The sequence below is a fragment of the Crocuta crocuta genome, unplaced genomic scaffold (genome assembly GCF_008692635.1).
Source record: "Crocuta crocuta isolate KB4526 unplaced genomic scaffold, BGI_CrCroc_1.0 scaffold71, whole genome shotgun sequence".
Classification (NCBI taxonomy): domain Eukaryota; kingdom Metazoa; phylum Chordata; class Mammalia; order Carnivora; family Hyaenidae; genus Crocuta; species Crocuta crocuta.
The window spans coordinates 1,025,174-1,052,005 of record NW_027527548.1 but is presented as its reverse complement, the minus strand read 5'-3'; the positions used below and the strand labels follow the sequence as shown (position 1 = coordinate 1,052,005).

The 26,832-nt window shown below is 50.0% G+C and overlaps 1 protein-coding gene across 1 annotated transcript in view; it reads left to right on the top strand.

Moving 5' to 3' along the window:
* EYA2 (EYA transcriptional coactivator and phosphatase 2) overlaps positions 1-26,832 on the top strand; it is a 173,910-nt gene that overhangs the window by 97,650 nt on the left and 49,428 nt on the right. Inside the window, exon 8 of the mRNA XM_077766497.1 lies at positions 2,217-2,300. Within this exon, the coding sequence (XP_077622623.1) occupies positions 2,217-2,300 (84 nt within the window). The remainder of the gene's footprint in view (positions 1-2,216; positions 2,301-26,832) is intronic.

Below are 26,832 nucleotides of genomic sequence, written 5' to 3'. Positions count from 1 at the left end.
GCAAGAGAGAACATGGTGGAAAAGGTGGAAATCATGAGAAATAAGATTGAAAATGCATAGGTGCTGAACAGTATGAATGAAGAAAGACCACACCTAGGTTTGTCCTCATGGAATCTGAAGACAGCGTGTGTAAAGAAAAGATCTTAAAATATCCAAGAGAAAGAGCCCAAATGTCCACACCTGATGAATGGATAAAGAAGATGTGGTGTATCTATTCAATGGAATATTACTTGGCAATGAGAACGAATGAAATCCTGCCATTTGCAACAGCGTGGATGGAACTGGAAGGTATTATGCTAAGTAAAATAAGTCAGAAAGACAGATATCATATGTGTTCACTTATTTGTGGAACTTGAGAAACTTAGAAGACCATGGGAGAGGGGAAGGGGAAAAAACAGTTACAAACAGAGAGGGAGGCCAACCATCAGAGACTCTTAAATACAGAGAACAAACTGAAGGTTGATGGTGGAGGCAGAGGACAGGGGTAAATGGGTGATGGGCATTGAGGAGGGCACTTGTTGGGATGAGCACTGGATCTAACCCCAAAACCAAAAGCACACTGTATACACGGTATGTTAGCTTAACTTGACAATAAATGATATTAAAAATAAATAAGTAAAATTAAAGATGGTCCGGAAAAAATATGTAACAATAAAATAAAAATAAAATATCCACAAGAGTGAAAAAGCAAAACCTACAAAGGACTAAAGATCAATGAAACATGACAGTCCCCATCAGTCACACCGGACACTACGAGATAATGGAGGAATTCTTTCAAACATCCACGGGACATGATTTTCCCATTGGAATTCTGTACCCACAGGTACCATAGAGCAAAAGGACAATAGATCAGAAAGGTAGGAATTCTGCACAGTTCCTTTCCAGACACCCTTTCAGAAAAAGCAGCTTCAGGATCGACTCAAGCAAAACAAGGAAGAAAACCAAGAGAGAGACTTAGGGTCCAGGAAACAGTTGATCTTGTCCGGAGATGCAGTGCAAGAAAGGGTCAGGATGCTGGCTTTGCAGCAAGCCTGAAGATAATCCAGGCCACATTGGAGCATTCTGTCACTGAGGATGAACATCTTTGATCCAGCAGATGTGGCCGAATTTGAGACTCTAATGAAAGTACATCTTTAGAAACAAGAAAAAAATTAAAGCAAGTCATGAACTCCCACAAAAATAAAAAGTTATTCCAGACGGGCATGGTTCCTATGTAGAGCAAACTGGCATACGGCATGGTTTCTAATTGGGAAGGAGCGCAGGGAAGGATGTGACCATAATGGTAGGAACAGTCTCCTGAATGTGGCTCTGGGCTTAGGACATTGTACACCCAGAGAAGGAGGCGAACCCCAGCATGGTACTTGGCTCTGCAGTGAACAGTGATCACAAGATGTGAATGCCCTTCTCTCGTTACTAACTTTGAAAATCAACGTAGAGACAGAGCACAGAAGATTAAAGTACAGCTATGAAACCAAATGCACGGATCGGTTTATCCACACTTGAGGTGCAAAAGAAAGCCTAACACTGCCAAATGGCGTGGAGGGGAGGAGGTGGAGGCAGGGTGAGGACCCAACAGCCACAATCTTCCGTGTGGGATTTACTTTCCACCAGGGAGAGTGTCCAAAGTAGATAGACTTGGAAGCAGAGGGGCTCACGTGTGTGAAAAGTGTGCAGTCCTGGAGAAACGAGGGAGATTGACATGAGCTAAACCCTCATCTTTCACATTACTAAGTCAAGGGCTATTGTCTAAAGTTGGCTAGTCAGGAAGTGAAAAGGCATAAGTGTGTTACGTAGAGCTATGAAGGCAATGGCCCAAACTGCTAAAAACAGGAGTGTTTAGAAGTCGTCTGGCTCAGGGTGAGCGGGTGAATGTAAAATGGTAGGACTTCATTTTTTCAGATGAGTTATATGATTTTTATTGTTGTTTTTGGACTGAGCTCCTCCATTTTCGAGCTTTTATGTGGAAGGCAGGAACTGGCTTCTTGGTTCCACCATCGAGGGTTTGATAGGAGCCCAGAATTGGCCATCAGAATACACTTTACACGGCTGAGGTTGGATGGGGACCCAGTGACACATCAGTGAGTCATATGTTTTGTAACTTAAAGATAATGTTTTTCAAGATTTCTTTCTCCTCCCAGGGAATTAATCTCTGCAGACGTTAAGTCAGATGCAAGCGAGTCCATTTGTCTCCATTCTCTTCCTCTCTTTCATCACAGCGTGTGTTCGTGTGGGATTTGGATGAAACGATAATTATTTTTCACTCCTTACTCACCGGGACTTTTGCCTCCAGATATGGGAAGGTAAGAATCCATGTTGTGTCTTCTCTCTCTCTCTCTCTTTTTTTTTCCCATACGACCGTCTGTCCAGCTGGTTTGTCCTGGGAATTGTGGGGGCAGTTTATGAGGCAGCTACTCCAACAAAAGCTACCCCTCTGGATCAGTCTGGGTTGAGAGCTCCTATGGAATTTTCCCTCGACATGTGAAAATTTAATTAGCTTCCCCTTCTGCCGTCCCCCATGCCTTTCTTCCAACCCAAGAAGCGCTCAGCATCCCCTTGATCGGATATAAGCTCATAGTCTTCAGCTGAATCCCTCCTAAGAGGGCGAGGATACACCACGGCCAAAAAACCAGTAATCTTAGCTAAAAAGCGAGGTAAAGCATTTTCCTTGTTCCCTGTTGTTTATCTTCGTGTCTCCAGCAGATGAATTTCATCCTCCTTCCGTCTGTTTTTTTTTTCTGAGACGAGGGGGAGGCAGTTTGTCAGCTCTGGCGTGAACCTTCGCAACAGCTTTGCAAGTGTCTCACCGACCATCGGTCGGTGGGACCAGCCAGTTCGAACTCTGGGCAGATGCTATCGGCTGATCGGTGGTGGATGGAAGAGGCCGTGATACCTAAATGAACCCAGCTGCTAAGACCCAAAGCCCGCCGTGCATCTGTCTGTCCCGAGGGCTTCCCGGCAAACCGGGTGCGGATGCCATCCCCTCAGGGAGGCAGGTGGGGGCGGAGGGGCAGGGATTTGGACAGCGGGCAAACTGTCCTCTCGTCCGCGGCGAGCGACCCGCTGGCAGCTGCTTCCCCGCCTGGGTAGGAACCATGAGACTCACCAGCGCCTGGAAAATATTTCTGTTTCTGTTTAGAGGCCAGAAATATGATTTGACATCACCTCATGGCTTTTCCAGCTGCTCGTGTTTTTCACGGGGCTTATAACAAGCTGGATGTGTAATTAGCAAGATAGATTTATCATCTGCCATTATGTTGTAAAGAATATAAAAATGGTGTTGGTGGTGCAGAAATCTCTTGCCACGTAGGAATGCCGTTAATATGTCTAGCAGGGCCTGCGGGAAATCTGGCGTGCGTTCCTGGACCGAGCACAGCTCAGGGAGAGGGTGGCAGAGTCGGGAATTGCTGAAAACCCCAGAGTGCGCACTGGCAGTCGTTGCAAAAAGTGGAGCCGTTCCGAAGCGGGCTCTTGCGGTGCGTTACCCGCTAGGCCTGGGCGTTCTCTGCGTTTTCTGACCACGCCGGTGAAGTCACTGTCCCCTGAAAGGCGTGCCTTCGCTCTTCTTGCCCTCAGAGATAGCCCACTGTCAAGTTCCGCAGCTGCGGGTGGCAGTTGGGTTCTCCGGGATCGTGTAATCGTGGGGATGGTTTTTGTGTCCGTGTCTCGGCACCAGTCCTGAGACCAAACGGTGGGCACCCTGAGGACTAGGACACAGCCCAGGGCCCACGCCACCGGAGCCTCGTCAGCCCTCGTTGCCAGCTGCCTCTCTCCAACCCGGCCACCGTCGCCTCCAGCCATCAGTCTTGCCCTGTACAGCCACCTGTAGCGGAAGCATCCTACAGTACTGACCTGGTCATGTCACTTCCCCGCTGGAGAATGGTCGGTGGCTTCCCCAATGACAAACCCTGACCCCAGCCTCCCAAGGCTCTTCACGAGCCGCTCTGCAGCCCCGTTTCCTGCCGCTCATCCTGACTTGCTTTCTGCCCTCAAGCCAGCCACGCACCCTCCCATCTCTGCTGGGCTTCTCCCAGGAAGCGTCGGGTGCAGAGGGGGAAAGGAAGGCAGCCAGTACAGGTTGCATAAGTCGTCACTGCTGCAGGGGACTGGGACTCAGTCCCACGGGGGACCCCTGGGAGACTCTGTAGAACACACCTCCAAGTTGACCCACCAAGAGTGAGGGTGCTGGGGTATTTATCTGCCAGTTCCCTTCCATCGTAGGTTGAGGGCTTCCCTAGGATGTTCCCTCCCTGCACAGCAGGGAATCACGACACTAACAACTGAAAGCCTCTGCATGTACAGGAATGGCCACAGCTAAGCGGATGTGGGGAAGGGGCACCCTGGAAGCCTCTGCTATAATCTGGAAAGTTCTAGCATGCTTTTTTACTAGATTAAATCTTACCTGTCTTTCAGTTCTCATTTTATTTTTTTAATGTTTATTTTTGAGAGAGAGAGAGAGAGAGAGAGAGAAAACAAGCAAGGGAGGGCAGAGAGAGAGAGGGAGACACAGAATCCAAAGCAGGCTCCAGCCTCCAAGCTGTCAGCACAAAGACCGACGCAGGGCTTGAACTCACAAACTGTGAGATCATGACCTGAGCCAAAGTCGGATGCTTAACCGACTTGCCCCCAGTTCTCATTTCAAATGTAGCTTCCTTCAAGAGGACTTGGCTAACCTTTATCTAAAGTGCATCTCTCCCCATAACTGTGTTTTTCATCTATAATTATGCACTCACTGTCTGTCTCCTTTCTAGGCTATATGTTCCATGAGGGCAGGGCCCTAGAACATTTTTTTACCTACTCAGCCAAACAGTGCATGGGCCAGAATTGCTCAATAAATATCTGTTGCATGAGTAAGTCAGGGTGATCCTCTAGAAAAGCTACATGATGATAGACACTTTTTTTTTTTTGCCTGTTTGCTTCATTGCTTTATCCCCAGTGCAGAGAACAGTGCCCCTCTCCCCCACTAAGAAGGCATCAAATAAATATTTGTCAAAGGAAGGAAGGAAGGAAGGAAAATAGTATCCAAACACAAAATGCCTAGCTGGTGGCCACTGACCAAATTCAGCCTGCAGACATTTTTGTTTGGCCCCTAGAGTGTTCAAAAAAATGTGAATTTGTCGCCAACATTTAAAAATCAGGAGATTGCACAGACTAAAACAGCCTAGATTTCCAGCTCTCCTTAAAAAATTAGAAAATCTGGCAATCCTGCGTTCCCATGTGGCAGCAATCACCAGGAGCTGAGAAGCGCCCGGCCTCTTGGGGGAGGGGGGCCGTACACTGTTCACGCCAACCATGGGCCCCTCTCAGCCTGTTTAACCCACTTACAGGACTCTCCTGGCTGCACTGGCATCCGACTTTCAACGTCTCTCCTAGAATTTTAGAACCACAGAAGGTCGGAGCTGGAGGGACCTACGAGACCAGCATGGCCAATTAGTCTCCATAGTACAGAGGGAGAAACTGAGGCCCAGAGAGAGTAAGATCACCCAGGAGAGAATAAGAGTCTTATTTCAGGCTCACTTGCCTGTCTTTGTGCGCCCTGGGTGTCCAGGGAAGACTCTTGGAGCATCCAAGCCTCCTATGCCGTCTTCACTCCTGTTCTAGAATTCTCTGCCCCGGCCCCCTCCTCCTTCCCCCTCCCCGAGATGAGGAGGGGTTTTTTGTTGTTGTTGTTTTTGTTTTTGTTTTTGTTTGCTAAAGCCAGCCACTCCGAGAGAGACCCAAAGTAACCATGGCTTAAACAAGATAGTTGACTTCATCCAGCTATCAGCCCAGGTATAAGTTCGAGCCCATAAGTCTCCCATACAACACTGGGCACCAAGGCCCTCTTCTGTGCCTTCCCTAGAGGTTGTCCTCACCGGCAAGATAAAAACATCCTCGCCCCCATGTGTATGTTCCAGCCAGTGAGAAAGGGGAACAGGAAAAGGAGAATTTACCCCTCTTTACTTTATTTTTCCGCCTCTCTGCTAAAGGCCACACTCAGAATGTGTGCTTCTCCTTTCTCTTCACACTCTATTGGCTGGAACTTGGTCACGTGGCCACATATAGCTGCAAGGGAATCTGGGAAACGTAGTCTTGGTCCCATGCATCATTAAAGTTCAGGGATTCTGTTATTCTGAGAAGGAGAAAAGGAGAAGGGATACTGGAGGACAGCTAGCGTTTCCTAGCACAGAGTAGCATGTAATAAGAGGAAGAACAATGAAAGAGAAAAATGTTGAGGAAAAAGAGCCTGGAAGGCAACTGTATTTGTAGCTCTATAGCTCCAAAGAGAGATCTGGGCTACAGCAATAAACTTGGAAGTGAGAGAAGTGTAGAGGACCCTAGAGGAACAGAAGTATGAACCCCGTTTTGCAGACAGAGTAACTGAGGCACAGGGAGGTTATGTAATCAAGGTATTCATAATAGAAACAAAATACGTATCCTTGATTTTTGGCCCACAACTCTTTCTCTTGGTGCTTTTCCAGAAGCTCCATCTATGTGGAGCTCATTAATAGCTGGTAGCAAACAGGACTCAATTTGAGGCACTTTGTAGACTGTTTAAGCTACAAAAGGAATTTACTGGATCATAATAATTGAAAAACTCAGAGATACTTGGAATTCAGGTTGGGCTGGATCCAGGAGCATAAGCAGCATTCTCAGGGATTGGTCTTTCTGCATCCCTCAGCCGACTTTCTCTATATAGCATCTCCCTGTCGGCAATCCCATCTGAAAAAGGAGACCTACTTCCCAAATTCCAGCACAACTCTCAGGCTTGAATCTCATCGGCCCAACCTCTGGGGCTCTGATTAGCCAGCCTAGATCAAGAGCCCACGCCCAGAGAGAGCAGAGGAGCGGGTCAGCTCCATCCCAGCCGAATGGACGGAATGGGGAGGGGACGTTTCCCAACGGGGAACTGAAGTGCTCTCTCCAGGAGAGGGCGAGGACAGGTACAGGCCAAGACACCCTGTACATCCATGCCAAGGACCAGCAGCTCTTTGCTTGTGGCCATGACACTTAGCAGTGTACAGGAAGCAAAAGTCATGCCAATTGTGGTCCCAGCCAAAGGGGTAACTTGCTGTTTACTTAAGGAAATAACACCAACAGAGCTCAGATGATTAAGGCATGATTCAAAACAGAGTGCTGGAATTTTCAAACAGAATCTGGGCTCTCTTCCTGTTCCCAATCAGAGACATGTGCTGCTCGGGGCTGTCATCTCTCCACTTCCTTTCCATCTCTTCCTACCCAGTGCTCAGCGCCAGAGCGTCCCTTGGTAGCTCTGCCTTCCCCCATCTTGTGGATCCATTCGAAATGCCCTGGAGAGCTGGCGCAAGCCAGCAACTGCTGCCTCTCCCCTAAGCTCTCCTCTCCCACCGAGCTCCCAGGAGGCCCTGTACTTTTTTTTTTTTCCCTAGCCCGGATTAGGCAGATGCAAGGTGGTCGTGGGGAGCCTTTCTCCACCTGTGGCCGGGAAGGGACTCTTAAGGGGGATTAATCCCAAGTAGGTCGCCCCAACTCCTCGACTCCCCCTCGTTTTGTGCCTTGCCTTCCAGACAGCTCAGTACCAACAGGAAAGTCAACTCTCAGACCCGTTGCTTGTGTGTCTTTTAATAACAGCTTTCTTGAGATACAATGCACGAGCTATACCTGTACGTTTCAGTCTGTACAATTCAGTGGTTTTTAGTATCTCAGAGTTGCACAACTCTCACCAGCATGTAATTGTAGGACATTGTCATCACCCCAGAGAGGAATCCATGCTCCTGAGCAGGCACTCCCGATTTCCCCCAGTCCCTGGCAGCCACGAATCTACTGTTTGTCTCCATAAATTTGTCCCTTCCAGACATTTCTTAGAAAAAAAAAAATCAGACAGTGTGTGGTCTTTTGCCGCTGGCTTCTTTCACTTAGCATCATGTTTTCTAGATCCGTCCAGATTGCTGCCTGAGCCAATTCTCCATTCCTTTTCATTGCCGCGTGATTCTCCATGGTGCGGAATGTGCCGCGCTTTGTCCGTTCCTGAGCTGACGGACAGCTGGGTTTGGGGCTGTATGAATAAAGCTGCTGTGAACATTTGAGGGTGAGCTGTCGCACGGACCTGTTTTCAGTTCTCTTAGGTGTGTACCAGGGAGTGGGATCATCAGGTCATACGGTAACTCCAGGTTGAAGATCTTGATGATCTGCCAGCCTGTTGTCCAGAGTGGCTGCTCCATCTTACGTCCCTAAGCGGTGTGTGAGGGTTCATCTCTCCACCTCCTCCCCAATACTCATTAGCATTTTTTTTGCTTATATAGTCTCCCAGCGAGTGTGAAGTAGGATCTTACAATGGTTTTGATTGGCCCGTCCCTAATGACCAATGACGTTGACTAATGACTAAGGATGTTTTCATGTACTTCTGGGCCATTGGTGATACCTTCTTTAGAAAAATATCTTTTCAGATTCTTTGCCCATTTCTTCATTGGTTGATAGGACTTTTTATTGTTGATTTTTTAAGGGTTCTTTATACATTCTGGGTACACATGTGATTTGCAGTATTTTGCAATGGCAGATATGTGGGTTGCAAATGTTTTTTTTCCCACCTGGTGGGTTGTCTTTTCCCTTGGTTGATGATGTTCTTTGAGGTATATGAAGTATTTTGGGGGAGAGGGATTGTAGTTAAATTTGAGAAAAGGCAGCCAGAGAGGGAGGCCTCATGGAGAAGCTGAATGTTGAATAAAGACTTAAAGGAAGTAGAGGAACAGATACTGTAGTAGAAGAGCAATGGGAACAGCAAGTGCAAAGGCCCTGAGGCAGAAGTTTGCCTGGTGGATTTTAGGGACAACCAGGAAGCTAACGTGGTTGGAGCAGAGCAAGCAAGGAGGAGAGTAATAACTCACCGGGCTTTTACTCTGAAGTAGGAGCCACAGAGGCTTGGACCAGAGGGAGAACAGGATCTGAGTTATACACCTAAAGAATCCCTCTGGTCGCCCCCCTGGGGAAAGTAGACCACAGGGCAGCAACAGAGAGAGCGGGGAGACCCGTGAGCAGGCTACTGCAAGAGTCCAGGTGAAAGATGCCGGTTGTTTGGACCAGAGTGGTCGGGGTGGAGTGAGGGGAGTCTGGATATATTTCGAAGGCAGAACCAACCGCAAATAAAGAACGCAGCACGGCTCCTTATTCTCCAGCGCTGGGCCTCAGAGGTGTCATTTCTCTCCCTGACCTGTTCACCCTCTGTTGCCAACTAGCAAATGCCTCATGAACAAATTCTCCTAGTTTCTGTGCCGTTTGCTCTATGCCAAGCACTCTGCTGGGAACACCATTGTTTTGGAAGTTGGGCCGCACGTGCAGACGTTGGGCTGTCGTATTCGCCGGGCCCACAAGGCCCCTCTCTGGTTTCACGGGGGTGTGATGTGTATTTCCTTTTAGACCCTTGAGGATCTTCCTCCTCCCCCTCCCCATAGTTTAATGTCGATTCTGTTTTTCTGTAAAATACATACTGTTTGTGTGCATCTGTGTCAGGCACGTAAACGGCAATATGTAAATACCCGTGTTTCTCACGCGTCTCCCTCTGCGGTTTTTCGATCCTTCCACGTCACTAATTCCAGTCCTAGGGTCTGACTCAGTGGTTCCCGGCTGGAGGGGTCTGGGCCCCCAGGGGACATATGGCAGGTGCCATAACCTTTTTGCTGCTGGCGTCTAACATCCCGCAGTGCCTGGCCGCCCCCACGACTGAGACTTCTCTGACCCCAAGTGTCTATGGTGCTCCGGTTGAGAAACCAGCAACTAACGGATGCCCCGAATCCCATGTTCACCTCCTCCCCCCCCCCACGAGGAGGACAGCCAGCCCCCTCCCCAGCCCCCCACCCACACGGACAGCGCTGTGACAGGCACCCTTTAGGGACTGCCGGAGCTTTACACGTTCCCTCTGTCTGAATTCACCACAAGCCTGTAAGCCACGATTGCTCCTCTTATACCCATTTCTGGAGAAGCTGACGCTTTGAGGAGAGGTGGCATGATTCAGCCGCAGTCACCCAGCTCGGAAGGGACAAAAGCCAAGATGTGGCCCACTGCTCTTAGCGACACACCTAAACTGCGTCCCCAGGGCTCCATGTGAATGTCCTCAGGCCAATGGAGCGAACTCTTCCGCTTGACCGTGAACTCCAGGAGCCCCGGACTGGGCCTGATGCTCTCATAGCTTCATCCCCTGGCTCCCAGCAGCGCCTGGCACACCTGCTTGACAAATACTTGTGGAATAAACAAATAAATAACTGGCCTGCGGGCAGGGAGCTCTAAGCACGTGTGATTGCAGTCGCTGCAGAAATGAGACTGCAGGGTGCCTGCCCTTGAGGGAACAGAGGGCCGCGCACGTGACAGGAGAGGGGTTGATCAGCATCTCTCCAGAGCCAAGGTGATGGGTGCCAGCCTGGCCTGGCCTGGCCTCACCCGGAGCTTGGCCCAGCAGGAGTATGGAGCAAGTGGCCCCTCTGGGGCAGGCTCGGGGCCAGGGACATCTTGGCAGGTGGGAGACCTGGGATGGGGCCAGGTGGCCCTTGATGCCTGCTGCCTGAGCAGAATCCCATCCAGTCTGGGGGTTCCTTCCACCCCATGCCCTTAAAGGGCCTTGCCCTGCTCAGTCTGAAGAGGTTAGAGGTTTCAAATGGGCAACGCAGGGGGCGCCTNACAAATAGGCAACGCAGGCCAAATGCGGCCCAAAGAGACGTTTAGTCTGGCCCCTGGCATTTCTGTAAGTTCTCAGCTCCTGGCCAGTATTTTAAAATTGGGATCATTTACATGAATATCTGGATGCGTCGGGCACCTGGGGGGCTCAGTCGGTTAAGCGTCGACTTTGGCTCAGGTCATGATCTCACGGTTTGTGAGTTCAAGTACCGCATCGGGCTCTGTGCTTTCGGCATGGAGCCCATGTCGGATCCTCAGTCCCCCACCCTCCTCTCTGCCTCTGCCCTGACTGCGTGTGTGCTCTCTCTCTCTCTCTCCCTCTCTCCCTCTCTCTCTCAGAAATAAACAAACATTAAAGGAAAAAGGATTTTAAAAAAAAACCTAGATGTCTCTCTTCTCTTGAAAACCAGGGAGTCCTGGTAACACCAGACCTGAGTTTTTGAAGAATGGAGACCCTTTGCCAGGATGTGGGCCCCTCGCCCCCTCCCTCCCTGGACGGGGCCTTCCACGGGCTGCCCAGACTGCAGACTGAGCAGCTCTCTCCTCCTTCGTCCCCAGAGGCGTTTACTTGTGTGACACCCCCCATGCCAGGTTGTGCCCAGGGTGTGTGGGACATGTGGGGGCAGAGACGGCTGGCCCCTGGTTCCTTCCGGCGACCTCCAGGTCCATCAGGTGGTTCTAAACTGCGCCTTTGCTGTCGGGTCTCAGGGACACAGGCCGTCCCCTCCCCCGTGACCCGTCTGTCTAGGGAATCTCCTGTGGGTGGGGGCTGCGTGCACTCCACGTGGGTTAGCCCCCTCCCGCGAGCACCCCCTCCCCCCTTCCAGCAGCTGGTAGGGAAGCGGTGCTCTGCTCCCAGCGTCCGCTCTCTGACCTTCCAGAAGAGGTCTGAACACCCTCTCGATGGCTCACAGCACCACGGGCTGGCCGTGGGGCCACCAAAGTGGCTCGTTTCTCACTGGGATTGCTTGGTGATGGAATCCCATCACAGCATCATGAGTCAGTGTCGAGGATGGAATTTTCAGTTTAGCAGCACGGTTAATGCCCTGCCCTTCCCCCCCCCCAAGCCCTCCCCAATCCTGTGGGCACGACGGCCTCCCTCCACAAGTACCTGTGACGCTCTGGGGGTGTTCTTCCAGCCTCCCAGATGTCCCCAGTCACGCACAGCTCAGCCCCACCCCCACTTCCCTCCTGGGCCACCGGACCTTCTCGGAGCTTCTCCCAGATAAGCTGCTGGCACCTGAATCCTAGACTCAGGGTCTGCGTTGGGGGGAGACCCAACCTGAGACCCTGAGGGGGTCTGAATGTTCGGACTTCTCACGATTGGTTCTTACGGGAATGGCAAGTCCTCATTGCCTATTGTAACCACCGCAAGCCCTCCTGGCGACCTAAAATGTGGGGTCCGGGGACCGGCATCACCAGGGGGCTGTTAGAAACGCAGAGTCTCGGGTCCCAGAGGAACCAGAATGGACATTTAAACTTGACTCCCAAGCGGTTCCTTCACACATTAGTCTGTGAAGCAAGACGTCAGCCATGAACTTGGTGACGACTTTTGTGGTGGAGGCAGCCAGCCTGCCAGCCTCTTTGTGTGTCTGGAAGAGGCTGGGTAGAGCAGGCCTGGCCAGACCTTGGCTCTCCACACGTACCCTCCTATGCCTCCTCTGCCCCCTCCGACCAGCCACAGCCCTCCCCTGCCCTGCAGCGGGTGTTATTACGTGATTCCGGCCCGGATTCCGGAATCCAATACCCAGCACAGTGCCATCAGGATTCAATCAGATCCAGTCGGCGATACACAGCTCAGCCTGTCCGTTACTGCTTTACAAACTGAGAAGAAATAAAAAACCCCGGTTTTATGACCCAGCAGTTAAAAACTATTTGTAGAAGTTGCTACGGTTCAAATCAAAAGGGCCCTCCCCGGAGAACTATTAGTTAATTCAGAGGACCACAGAATCTTTCCTTTTCTTTCTCTTTTGCCCCATCTACCTTGAGATGTAGCTCTAATTCACCTCTGCCGCTCAGACATCTAGAGCTTTCCATCCTTTGACAAACACAAGCCAAAGTGCTTAAGGACATCTGTTTATTTTATTTCTTTAATGAGAAAACCTTCCAATTTCTCCGGGCTCAGCTGTGTTTATTTACACTGTGTTAGCCATGTGAGGAGAGCACCTTGGGAGTTTAAAGGCCTGGCGGGGCCCTCGCAGTGGCCTCCGGCTCTGGAATGGAGTCAGCCCTGCCCAAGGAAAACAGAGTCCTTGGGACTCTATAAAATGGATTTTCAAAATAAATACTGCCTAATTCACTCGGTAGATGTGGATTAAGTCAAGATGAATACAATTTGGAAAGGATTTTCTGAGGAAGTCGGAGATTTCTTTCCCCCACTGGGGGTTAAACCTTGTATTTAAATCTTTGTTTTTCCCCCTCCAGCTCTCTTTTCAGCATAAGTGAAAGGTATTTCGTCTTTGTGGCTAATAAAGAAATGAGGACTTTGATTGGCCTTCTCGAGCCGTGATTATTTTCTCTTTAGGACGAGGGATGGTGACTTAGTTAGCCGCTCCCGTCCACCCATAAGGGCACGAAGCAGACATCTGTGGTTGTCATTCTGGCAGGAGTGGGTGAGGAAGAGGCTGGAAAGGCTTTGAAAGATGTCCTAGAGGTGAATACGGTTGGAGGGGCCGTGGGCCGGAGGTGGTACCCTTTGTAGACTTAATCCCCTGGAATAGCGATTCCCTGAGCTAGCGCTGGCCTCCATGCCAAGTGCCTTATGTATTTTAGAACATTAAAAAGGATTATTTCCAACATAAAATATATTTCAGAGATGGTTTGGGGCTGTCAGAAAAATGCTCATTAGCAGAGACTGTCTTTGAAGCCCCGTGCTCTCTGCTACTTGGAGAGAGACCGTTTCCTTGCAGAATCAGCTTAGGTGGGGGGGCTTCAAGCTGGTTAAGACCCCTGATTTCCCGCCCACAGATTTAACAAACGCCGGCCACTTCCTGAGACTTCTTCTGCCAACTTCCCCCCCCCGCTTCTTCAGTTCTACCCTTCAGTGAATGCTAAAGGGGATCCGAGGGGGCAGGGGGAAGTAGTAATAATAAAAGGGATTTAAATCTCCTGTGCAAAACCTACAACAGATTGTCGGCCGGGTTCAAGCAAGATACTCTTTGTCTTCTGTAAATATAGGGGTTGGTGCTCACAATGATAAGGAGTGAAAAAAACCCTAAGCACCCTGCAAACCTCATAATGGGACCAATTTTCCCTTACACTTAACTAGCAGGTTGAAAAGCCGCCTCCCCCTCCGCCCCACCTGCACTTTTTACGGTACTAATTCCCCAACAATAGGGCTCCTGAGCTGTCCAGAGAGCCCGGAATTCCCGGGGGCCTGGGACGAGGAGGGTGTCGTGCAGCGAATGGCAGGAAGGTGGGAGCCGGGTCGTATGCGGGCTTGACTTTGACGGGAAAATAAGAGGTTCCCACCACCACGCCCGCTGCCCCCACTTCCTCTGTGAATTAAGGAACTTCTGGATCCTTCTGGTGGCAGAGGGGGAAAGCTGTGATCCAGGTGCCCCCATGGGGTCTAGTCCAAAGTAGAAATGCGCGGCTGGAGAATCTTTGGAAACGTCCATCCACGGACAAACGTATAAACACATCGTAGGATGTTCGTACGGTAGAATATTTTTCAGCTATATGAAGGCATGGCGTACGGATCGTGCCCCCACGTGGGCGGACCCTAAAATACATTACCTTGAGTGAAAGAGGCCCGACACGGGACATGCATGATGTGATTCCGTTTATACGAAACATGCGGCGTCGGTAAATCCATAGACCGCCGGTGGGCGCTTCCCAGACACAAGGGGGAGTGGAGAACAGGGAGCCCCAGCCTCCTGGGTATGGGGTTTCTTTTGAGCTGAAGAAAATAGTTATGAACTAGAGAGGTGTTTGCTCACCTGTAAAACTGGAGTCACATTCCCGGCACCCTGACCTCAGACTCATCTGAGAATCAGGTGACGTTTCCCGAAGGGCACCGGGGGTACTTTCGAGGGGACACGACCGCCTGGCATGGGGGAAAGATCAACATTTCTTGCTTGGAAAAAGTAGAGGGTTTTTTTTTTTAAATCATCTCTTCGTTGTCTTTTGGGGCCAAGGTAAGAGAGGCCTCGTGAGATGAGTTGGGGGGGGTCGTCTCATCTTCTGTTTCCTGGAACAGATCGTGGAGAATGGGTGCTGATGCTTCTTGAAATGTTTGGTGGAATTCCCCAGTGAAACCACCTGGGCCTGGAGATTTTGTTTCTCGGGAGGTCTTTAGCCGTGAATTCAGTCCCTTTAATGCTGCTAGTTCATCTCGGGCAAGTTTGGGTAGTTCGTGGTTTTCGAGGAATTGGCGCATTTCGTTCATTGTCAAATTCATGTGTGTAAGAGCTAAAAAAAAAAAGTAATTACTTTTATGGTGACTTTCAGTTTGTAGCATGTAACCCCACACCCAGAAGCCTTCAATGAGAGGGATGAAAGCTGCAAACCCCTCCCCCCACGTGCGTGGCACCAGGTCACGAGTCACGCCCTGGGTCCTTAAGACAAACCCACATGGGCAGATGTGGCGGCCCCTGTTCTACACAGAACATCGCCCAGACCACCGAGCTCGTAAGCAGCCGAGAAGGAACCAGACCAGAGCGGCCCCTCCGAAAGCCCCCAGTTCTAGGACCAACTTTCAAACCTTCATCCAACCCAGTCCCTCCCTATGCCTGACATCATGCCGGCAGTGGAGGGGAGTGACTCTCGGCCATATTTTCTGTGGCATTTTTAAAATTAGTTGCAGCATTTAAAATTGGGAGATTTCAGGGGGCGCCTGGGTGGCTCAGTCGGTGAAGCGTTCGACTATGGCTCAGGTCATGATCTCATGGCTCGTGAATTCCGGCCCTGCATGGGGCTCACTGCTGTCAGCACAGAGCCTGCTTTGGACCCTCTGTCGCTCGCTCTCGCTCTCTCTCTCTCTCTCTCTCTCTCTCAAAACAAAACAAAACAAAACACCAGAGTGAAGTCCAAACCCCCTGGGCTGCTTCCAGACCCATCTAGACCTGGCCCCTTCCATCCTCTCCTGCCTCAGCTCTGAGACTTCCAAGTGTATGTTTCAGGCTACAGCCTTGCCGTTGCACCAAGAAACCCCAGGCCTTTGTCTACGTTGTTCGCTCTGCCGGGAATGCTCTTCTCACTTGCCACCCATTTGCCCAGCTAATGCTCACTCAGCCTTCAGGTCTTATCCTGAATGCCTCCACCTCCAGGAAGCTTTCCTGGACGGTCCTGAGGTAGGCATCCCTCCTGTGTGTTCCCTTCGCACCCTACACTTGCCCCCTCTGCCGCATGTATTACTAGATGTTTTACCACCTCATTACTTGTCTCTCTACCCAGCTAGACTTCAGCTCCTAAAGCACAAGGATGCTGACTGTGCCTACATCCCTACTTCCTAGCACATTCGATGTGCCCCATAATTAGCCATCAAATCGATTTGCTTTCAGTTATAAGTAACAGAAACCCAGCTCAAGCTGACTCAAGCAGAAAAATGAATTCACTGACTTCTGTAACCAAAATGTTCAGGGGTATATTGGCTTCAGGCATGGCTGGATCCAGGGCCTCAAGCAATGTCCGCGGAACTCGGTTTTACTTTCATTTGTGGTGGCAAAAATGGCCCATAGCAGCATAAGACCAACATTCTACCAGCTCAGTAACCCCATGAATAGAGACTACCTCTTGCTCAGTAGTTCCTTCCAAGTTGCAGACAAATCCTTCCTTGACCTGGCTTGAACCAGTCACCCCGGGGGCCGGTGGGGTTAGCTCCCTCACAACTACACAGATAGAGCATGGTGAAATTCTGGCTTCCCCAAAAATACTCCTGATGCGTTAGCAGAAGGTGGGCTGGGTGCTGGGCAGAAAAGAACAGCAGACACTCACTTCTACATCTATGTTGTAAGCCACATGGAAGCCAAGAGCCTCCTGGCCTTACGCAGCGCATCATAGGTGCTCAGTAAACGTTTGAAGATGATGTGTAATCTGGCAAGTTACCAGTGTCCATGCCCTTAGGAGTGGCCCCAAAGGGTCTGGTCCATTACCTCTATGCTCGCTTTTAGTACCCCTCCCTTCCCCCTTCTCAGTGGTAGTCAGACCTGCCAGACGCACGCCCACCTCAGGGCCTTTGAACACTTGGCTCCCTTTATCTGAAATGCTCCTCTTCCCACATGGCTTCCTCCCTCTCCTCCTGGAAATCTGCTCAAATGCCATCTTCTCAGCAAGTACCTCCTTAGCCATTGTATGAAATTGCCACACCTCCTACATAGCCCACATACAGGACACAGATTCTTTGCTGTATTTTTTTTTCTGTAGCGTTTACCACCGNGAGATTTCAGGGGGCGCCTGGGTGGCTCAGTCGGTGAAGCGTTCGACTATGGCTCAGGTCATGATCTCATGGCTCGTGAATTCCGGCCCTGCATGGGGCTCACTGCTGTCAGCACAGAGCCTGCTTTGGACCCTCTGTCGCTCGCTCTCGCTCTCTCTCTCTCTCTCTCTCTCTCTCAAAACAAAACAAAACAAAACACCAGAGTGAAGTCCAAACCCCCTGGGCTGCTTCCAGACCCATCTAGACCTGGCCCCTTCCATCCTCTCCTGCCTCAGCTCTGAGACTTCCAAGTGTATGTTTCAGGCTACAGCCTTGCCGTTGCACCAAGAAACCCCAGGCTCTGGTCCATTACCTCTATGCTCTCTTTTAGTACCCCTCCCTTCCCCCTTCTCAGTGGTAGTCAGACCTGCCAGACGCACGCCCACCTCAGGGCCTTTGAACACTTGGCTCCCTTTATCTGAAATGCTCCTCTTCCCACATGGCTTCCTCCCTCTCCTCCTGGAAATCTGCTCAAATGCCATCTTCTCAGCAAGTACCTCCTTAGCCATTGTATGAAATTGCCACACCTCCTACATAGCCCACATACAGGACACAGATTCTTTGCTGTATTTTTTTTTCTGTAGCGTTTACCACCGCCTGACGGAAGTACAGAACGTGCACTGCTCAACTCGAGGAGGTGCCCCTTTCATGGCGATCTGTGTGAATGATGCCCCTAGAGCTATGCAGTGCACAACCTGTGCAGCTGTACACAGCATCCCTGCCATCAAACATACTACAAATCTCGTTTTATCCGTTTATATGACTGTTTTGTTTGCCGATGTATCCCAATGCCTGGAACAGCGCCTGGCACATAAAAGACACTCAGTAAATATTTGAGGAATAAATGAAAGGATGGATGAGTGAATTTCCGTCGCTCTCAGCAATGCTGCATCTTGACAGCTAGGCTGGGATGTGCGGGAGGAGGAGCCCTGTGTTCTGCAGGACGTCTGTGAGGACGTTGCCCTCAGGACTGGAAGAAGCCCCGTGTGGTGACCTCCGCCTCCTTCTCAGGGCCCCTCCATAGATGCTGGGCATCCAGATGACAGTATGCTGAGCGCTCTGTCACCATTTAAGGGGAAATTGATTTTGCTCCTCAAAACAGTTGTTCGCTCCTACCCTTCTCCTGCTCGTTAGGTGGGGGTGGGGGGACAGGACACTTAGCACTGTTGGTCACGCCACGACACCCCGTCAGCGCTCGTAAGTCGGGTGGCTTCTTTGCAGACTGCAACCGTGCCAGCCTCGGCTCCCGCCAAATGCCCCCGTTCTCCGGATTCTCGACTCAAAGCAAACCTTTGGGCTGAGAGATGATGGTCCAAGCAGCTGGTGTCACATGCTCTGGGGCTGAGTGTCAGGCGAGGGAAGGCTGAGGTTGAGACCATCCTAGAGCTGAGTCCTGTCTGTTAGTATGGTGGGGATTCGCTGAGCTTCACACCCTCATCTGTGAAATGGGTATAATAACAGTACGTGTGTGTCTCCCTGGGTCTCTGGCTGGATAAGATGACACAGTGTCGTGAAGGCAGCCCACGTGGTCTATTTCAGATATGAGTCAGATTATTTCATTCTCCTTGCTCGAAACTGCTCCCTGGCCTCCAGTCACATTTTGAATAAAGTTCAGATCCTCCACACGGTCTCCTCTGATTATCCCGCCTGGCTCTCTCCTGCTGCTCCCGCTTAACACACTCACCCCATGGCCTTCTTTCTGCTTCTCCAACACAGAGCTCGGTCCTGCCGCATGGCCTTTGCACTTGCCGTTCCTGCTACCTCAGCACCCCGTGGCCGGCTCCGTCGTTTCATTTGGGTCTTTCCCTCAGCTCCTCAGAGAGACCTTCCCTGCCCACCCCACCTGTCCTTCCCCCAAACATGCAGACGCACAGTCAGTCCGTCCTGCTCTCTCTGTTCCTCTCTCACCCTCCAGCATACCTTCATGTTTCATTTTCTGTGGGAGACTATACCCATCCTGTGAGCCAAAGCTGGTTAGCCACCTGTTGTTTGTTTTTTTTAATAAAGTTTTATTGGAACACAGTCATGCCCGTCCATCTACATATTGCCAAAGGCTTCTTTTGTGCTGCAGGAGCAGAGATGAGACACAACAGATACCCTCTGGGCCACAGAACCTAAAATATTTGCTCTCTGGCCCTTTCTAGAAAAGTTCACCTGGTCTAGAAAAGTTCACCTCTCGTCTAGAACATGGGCTCCTGAGCCACACTGCTCAAGTTCAAAGCCAGCTCTACTCCCTAGCCACGTGAGCTCGGGCAAGTCATTTTGCCCCCCTGTGCCTCAGTTTCCACCTCTCTCTGTAGCATGAGCTACACCATCCCTGTAACACCTCCTAGCATCCCTGGGGAGGGTTAAATGAGTTAATACATGAGAAGTGCTTGGCCCTGACCCCACAGGTAGCAAACAGTCTGTAGAATAAATGAATAATAAGGATCTTAATAAAAATAACAATAAACAGATAAATAAACGTCTTTCCAGGAACCGCGCCTTTAGAAGCAGGTTGCCGGTTGTAGAAGAATATCCTCTCTGTGGACCATATGCTGAGGCAGCGTGATCGCTGCTAATTATAAGACGAAGGCTCCCAGCGCCGAGGATGAGTCGCTGGGGGACCGAGGCAGTGGCAGGCCGTGTGGCTAAGTACTTGCGTGAACCTCCACAAACACACTGGCCTCCCGTGACATCAGATGGCCCTTGGTCCTGGACAGCGGCTCACTCACTTTAGGGTGACCATCTCGCAGGGGCCTTCCAGAACCTTCCCAGCTGTAGCGCTAGAGTCCCAAGTCCCAGCCAACGCCTCAATTTGGGCAGATCAGGACGACTGGTCCCCTGCCCCGCCTCCAGATCTACTTCTCTATCATTTTTTGGCTTTAAAGTTACANGATTTAAATTTAAACCCCAGGAAAAAAAAAAAAAAAAAAAAAAAAAAAACACTTTAAAAGCCGCTAGGTACCTCCAGCGGAAAGAACATTTCTTCCAGAGGAGAAAAACAAACCGAGGAGTCTGAGTCCTTGGCCGAAACCCCCGAAGAGGAACCGGTTTAGACACCTTTGTTTGTTCTCTTAGGTTTGACCATGATTCAAGCATTTGTAGTCAGTTTGGCTCTTTTGTGACTCCGTGGTGACAGGATTTATCCTACAGGCTTTTTGGGTGACGTTCTTGGCGGCACGAATAGACCCATTTGCAGAGCTAAGAAGATCCATTCTGTTTTCTGTGTTCTCCTGTGAAGCTGCCAAAGAAGCCAAGTTGTCGGGTGGTGGTGTTTTTTTTTTTTAAACTTCACTGTTTGAACATGCGAATCAAACTATTTTTTCTTCACAGCCATCATTTTCTTGTCTTCCTCTGTTAAACAAGCCGATCTGTTTTCCAGGAGTTTCCAAGTAATTAAACCCAATTAAAATCATTAAATTCTTTCTTTTAATGACAACTTTATTATTAAAAGCAAACCACAAGGAGGAGATTTAACTGGCAGAGCCTTCCATTGTGTGCTAATCCGTCCCTAACCTCTGGCTGACACTTCCACTAGATAAAGCCCGCAGCAGAACCGCGGGGCTGGTTTAATGAATAGCTTTAATTAATACTTTTCTGCCTTGTGGCAGAGTAATTATTTGTTCAGCTTGTAAACAGCTACTTGGCAGTGATTTTTTTAAAGGCCCAGTTGGCTTGCGGGGCGCGATGGCTTTGATTGGTTTTGCGCGTTTGTGATTTTTTCTTTCAAGGTGGGAGAGAGGCCCCAGAACTGGTGTGGAGGCGCGTTGGCCCGAAGCCAGGGACGTCAGGCTAATACACACGGAGGAAGAGCCAGGCGTGTGTTTGGGGCCCGTCTCCGGCGGGGGCAAGTCTCCCCTTTGCCGCAGAGGCCTGCAAGCCCAGACGGGGTCCCCGCCAGACACCAGCCTGGCTCGAGGCCGTGACCGGGGAGGGCTGGGACCTCAAAATGCCAAGTCAGGCTCCCACCCTGTGTCTCCCTTGGCCATTCCTTCAGGCGACAGTAGATGCGATGCTGGGCGTGGCCAGTGAGGCCCCGGAGAAGCGATTCTGTGAATTAGAAGGACCAGCCCACAGTGGGGGGGGGGGTCCCGGGAGGGGTGTCCCCGCGTCCCCACCCTGGCACCCAGCTAAAGTGCTTTCTGTTCATCTGCTTACTGACTCCTCAGCCGTTTAGGAGACCGGCGCTGGGGTTATTACCCCCACGTCACACAGATAGGAAACGGGCACAGGGATGAGTCCAAAGCCACACACCTAGTTAGGAAGAGCAGAGCTCGGGTCGCACACAGGTTGGCAGGCAGGTGTCTGGCTGCCCTGATGGTTCTGAATTGCTGGAACACACTGCCCTTTGGGACAGGAAAGTGGCACCTTTCAGTCAGCTCATCGGGAGACAGGGTGTTTTTGTTTTTGTTTTTGTTTTTTTACTTCTAGAGACAGAGAGAGAGAGAAGAGGGAGAGAGGAGCAAAGGGAGAGAGAGAGAATCCTAAGCAGGCTCCACGCTCAGCATGGAGCCCAGTGCGGGGGGGCCCCATCCCATGACCCCGGGATCATGACCTGAGCTCAACTCAAGAGTCAGACCTTCAACTGGCTGAGCCACCCAGGTGCCCTGAGATTTTCATTTAATGTAGTTCATCATCAGTTAGAAAGCTAGCTTCATTAATAAGGTTGCCCGCTCTATAAACACAAAGCTGATTGAACACAAATAACTAAGTCTTTTCATTATTCTTTAATGACTTAGAGCAGCGGTTCCTTACTGATGATAATTTTGCTTCCCGGGGACACATGACAAAGTCTGAAGACTTTTTCAGTTGTTACACCTGGGTGAGGGGTGTTACTGGCATCCAGAGGCAAGGGAGGCTTCTCAGTACCCTGCGGAGGACGGGATGCCCCCAAGACAAATAAATCAGTCTGGCTTGAAATGTCAGCCAGTGCCAAGGACGAAAAACCCTGATCTGCTAGACATTCGTTCATGCTAGACATTTTGTAAACACACAAAAAGTAGTTTCTTAGGGGACCTACTAGTTGGATTCCTTTACATTGCTTTTTTTTTTTAATGTTTTAATGTTGATTTATTTTTGAGAGAGAGAGAGACAGAAAGAATACAAGTGGGGAGGAGCAGAGAGAGAGGGAGACACAGAATTCAAAGCAGGCTCCAGGCTCTGAGCTGTTAGCACAGAGCCCGACGCAAGGCTCGAACCCACAAACCGTGAGATCATGACCTGAGCCAAAATCGGATGCTCAACCGACTGCACCATCCAGATACCCCTACATTGCTTTTTTTTTTAATTATTATTATTCTTTTATTTTGAGAAAGAGAGAGAGCAAGCAGGGGGAGTGCAGAAGGCGAGGGAGAGAGAGAATCCCAAGCAGGCTCTGCACTGTCAGCGTAGAGCCCAACGTGGGGTCTGAACTCATGAACGGTGAGATCAGGACCTGAGCCAAAATTAAGAGTTGGACACTCAACCAACTGAGCCACCCAGGCACCCCTCATTTACATTGCTTATAATTAGTTAATTAGGTTAATTAATTATCTTAGTGATTTTTGGCTGTTAACCGTGCTACCAGAAGTTTTTCAGAAACTCATGTGAGGTACTAAGAGTTCTCAACCCAGCATTAGCTATTGATTAGCTATTGATGCATGAACATTTGCAAGCCCCTTCCCCGAGTCCCAAACATCTACCTCGATCATTACACAAAGTTTCTTTAAGACAATGCCTCGCGAGGAGCGCGAAGCAGGGGTTGACTGATTGCACCATCCCAGATGCTTCATGCTAAGAGATGTGTGCACAAAACCCCAGGTGCCTCTTGAAAGCGACCAAGACTTCCCTCCCCTGGGGACAGTCCGAGGCTGTGTCTGGAGCAGGAAGGAGAGGCCAGCAGCCCAGGGGGCCTTCATCTGGGACTGGGTCTGCTCTGAGACAGAAACTGGGGCTGGCACTGAGGACGTCAGAATCCAAGCATCTTGGAGCAAGGTCTGTGGACTTCCCCGTCCCCAGCTGCAGGCACTGTCACCGTGGCATTGCCCCCGAGACCCTCCTGATGAGGAGGAAACTGACATCACCTGGGAACCACCGACCTCGGGTGGTGGTGAGAACAACACACACGCAACAGTCGTTTTGTTTGATGAGTCGTTTTGTTTGATTGGTGGTTGGTTTGCTTCCGAAAAACACTTCTGGAGGCGTCGCATTTGATAACCGTGAATGGATCTAAGGAGGCCCTGGGGCTCCTGCGTGGCTCAGTCGATTAAGCATCCGACTTCGGTTCAGGTCTTGATCTCACAGTTTGATCTCAAGCCCCATGTCGGGCTCTGTGCTGACAGCTCAGAGCCTGGAGCTGCTTCAGATTCTGTGTCTCCCTCTCTCTTCTGCCCCTCCCCTGCTCATGCTCTGTCTCTCTCTCCTAGAAATAAATAAAACATTTTTTTAAAAATTTAAAAAAAAAAAGAGAGGCCCTAAAGCTGGTTACCAAAACGGGTCTTTCCGCAGGACACCTTTGTTGTGACTGCTGACATCCTAAAAAGTTACGGGGTGCCAGAGGGTGGGGGAGGGGGAAGGCTGGGGGCATAGAAAGGATCCAGAGCCCATCAGGGGCAGCTAAAGTGATCTGATTTCCAGTCTCAGCCAAGGTGTCTGGTTCCCGAGGCCTGGCCCTCAGGGCGGGGAGGAGGGCAGCTCAGAAATGAGGGATTTACCAGGAACTTTGCTTTTCCATATCAAGTCCAGGAAATGAAAGGCACAAATGCCCAGAGGCAATAAGGGGAGCTCCTTTCCCACCCCCGGGCCCAACTTTTATCCTCACTGTAGCCCAGCAGTTATTAGAAGGGAAAGCCAGCCTGAGACCCGAGCCAAGGGGGTCCGGGCTGATCTTTACACGGCAGCTGCCTGTCATTTCTCCCAACTCTGCAAGTGTAATTTAATTAAACGAACCCTGTATTCCATTAAAAGTAGACATGAACGGTTTTCAACCAGGCATTTACAAAAAGAAAGACCATAATGATTATAATCTGCCTTAAGCGCCTTTTCCGCAAATAAGATACTTTATGTTATTAGTTCCTGTGAAGATGTAGTCCATGAGTTTAGTGCTCAAGATTTTGCTTTCTTGGTTGGTGAGTCGTGCGTTTGAAACCCAGCTCCGCTGCTTTTTAGTGACCCTGGACAAGTCACGTCATCGCTCTGCATCTTGATATATCTGTAAAATAGGACAGAGATGATTTGAGGAGGAAATGTGGTAATGCATGTAAAGCTCACGTACACTCGTATACTCGTTTGAAAAATAACTTCCCTGAGCACCTGCTGTTTACTGGGCTGTGTTCTAGGCTCGGAGGCCAGAGCGGTAGCCCTCACAGGCTTGCCTTCTGGTTGAGGGAGAAGCGCTGAAAATCATAAATAAGAAAGATTGTGCCAGATGGTGATAAATGCTACTAAAAACTGTAACACGATAAGAGATATAGAGTGAGGGGCGTGGTTGGCATCTGGGTTCTATTAGATAGAATGATCGGGGGAAAGCCTGTCTGGTACTGAAAGTGGGAACTTTCATGAGTGTCATGAGGGAGCCAGCCATGAAAGCACCTGGGGAAAGGAAACTCCAGGCGGCATGAACCACAAGTGCAAAGGCCCTGTGGCAGGAGCTGGTTTGGCAAGTTCAGGGAGCAGAGAGGTGGGTTGGAGAGGAAAAGTTGATGGTGGCCACTGAAAGATGTTAGCTAGTGGATTTTAAATGAGGAAGAACAGCTCTGATTTTTGTCTTAAAGAGGGCCTTTTGGGTGCCTTATAGACCACAGACCTGGGTGAGAGGGGAAGCTCTCTGTCTTTATCTGTAGCCCAGCACACAGACATACTTGTTCCTTTCCTCCCTTGACATCTCTCTCTCGGTGAGGGACTAAAGGCCCCTTGGAAATAAGGTAAAGCACTAAGCACGGGGCCTAGCATGTAGCCTGCACTCGAAAAGCTGGAAAGCTCTAATAATGAGTGTTATTATTTGGAGGAAATGTCTCTTAATCCCTCGCTTTTCAAGAAGTCGGGAAATTGAGGCATAAGGACAAAAGGAAGTCCCGGGGCTCCCAGGGTGCATTTGGGAATCATGGTCACGTGTGCTCGCCCCCCACGCCCCCCAGCCAGAGAATGAACTGCCCGAGGACAGAGGGGGGTGTCCCCACAGGGCCACCCAGGAGAGTTCTGGCTTCGTGCAGGAGAGAAATCAAACACGCGCCAGGAGGAAGCAAGAGCAGAATTTCCTGAATTGCATGAGTGACAGTACAGCAGACGGCGTGTTTGGGAGACTCAGAACAGGAGAGGTGAGCCTCCCCGTCGCTTGGGGTTAGGGGTTTACACTGGAAGGGGGTCCGGGTACATGTTCCTTCAGGAATCCAGGGTAGGGTTCCGTCGAAGGCCAGAGTCCAGTAAACAGTAGGTGTTACTCCATGAACCACGGAAGGCGGGGGTATGGATGGATGCCAGTGTCACCCGAGATTTGGTGGAAGCCACTGCCCTCGAGCTCGGTTCTTCTAGATGCTATCAGGCGTGGGGGGGCGGGGTGCCTAGGACGAAACTCGGAATGACTCACTTTCGTGCTTCCCCCTTGGAGTGGGAACATAGCTTCTTTGCTTTACTCAGATGCAAGGGGAAATACGGAACGTGAGGACCTGGGGCCGAGCAGAGACCTCGGAGATGGAGCCTTTCCAGAATGGTACCTCCTCAGCTTCCCAACTTGAGTAGGGACAGTAGACAGAGCAGTGCACTTGGCTTCAGGATTTGAGTCCCTGCATCAGCTGCTAGATTTTCCTACAGCAGATTACAACTTTATCACCCCATCCAAGGCCCTCTTTATTTATTTTTTCTTTTTTTTCTTTTTTTTAAATGTTTTTATTTATTTCTGAGAGACAGAGACAGCGAGAGCAGGGGAGGGTCAGAGAGAGAGGGAGACACAGAATCTGAAGCAGGCTCCAGGCTCTGAGCTGTCAGCACAGAGCCCGACGCAGGGCTCGAACCCATGAACCATGAGATCATGACCTGAGCCGAAGCCGGATGCTTAACCGACTGAGCCACCCAGGCGCCATTTATTTTTTCAAAGCCCCTTTTAATTTTTTCAAACCCCTGATTTAAAATAAATAACTGAGCCTAGCTCAGTTGGTTAACAGTCAGACTCTTGGGTTCGGCTCAGATCACGGTCTTGTGGTTTCTGAGTTCGAGCACCACGTTGGGCCCTGTGCTGACAGCTCAGAGCCTGCTGCGATTCTGTCTCTCTGCCCCTCCCCTCTCGTGGTCTCTCTCTCTCAAAATAAATAAACTTAAAAATATAAATAAATAAAATAACTTAAAACACTCCATTACTACCCTGCAATGAAAATCTAAATAATACAGCTCACCCACTCACTACTTTCTTTAATATAATATCCTAAATGTAACATAACAAAAAGAAATAAAAGAAAAAAATTTTAATATGTATTTCAGTATGTAAATACCCATTCATGACCACATCACACAGTGAAGGACCTGATAACACATACGTACTTCTCAATTAAAAGATTTACATTTAAGGGGCACCTGGATGGTTCAGTCGGTTAAAGATCCAACTCGATTTCAGCTCAGGTCATGACCTCATGGTTTGTGAGTTCGAGCCCTGCATCAGGCTCTGTGCTGACAGCATAGAACCTGCTTGGGATTCTCTCTCTCTTTCTCTCTCTCTCTGTCTTTCTCTCCCTCAAAATGAATTTTTTTTAAAATTTTAAAAAGATTTGCATTTCAGAGAAGGAAATCTGGAGCTAGTCTGTACCCAATCTGAAGAACTGGGGTTTTTTTTTTTATCCCATCCC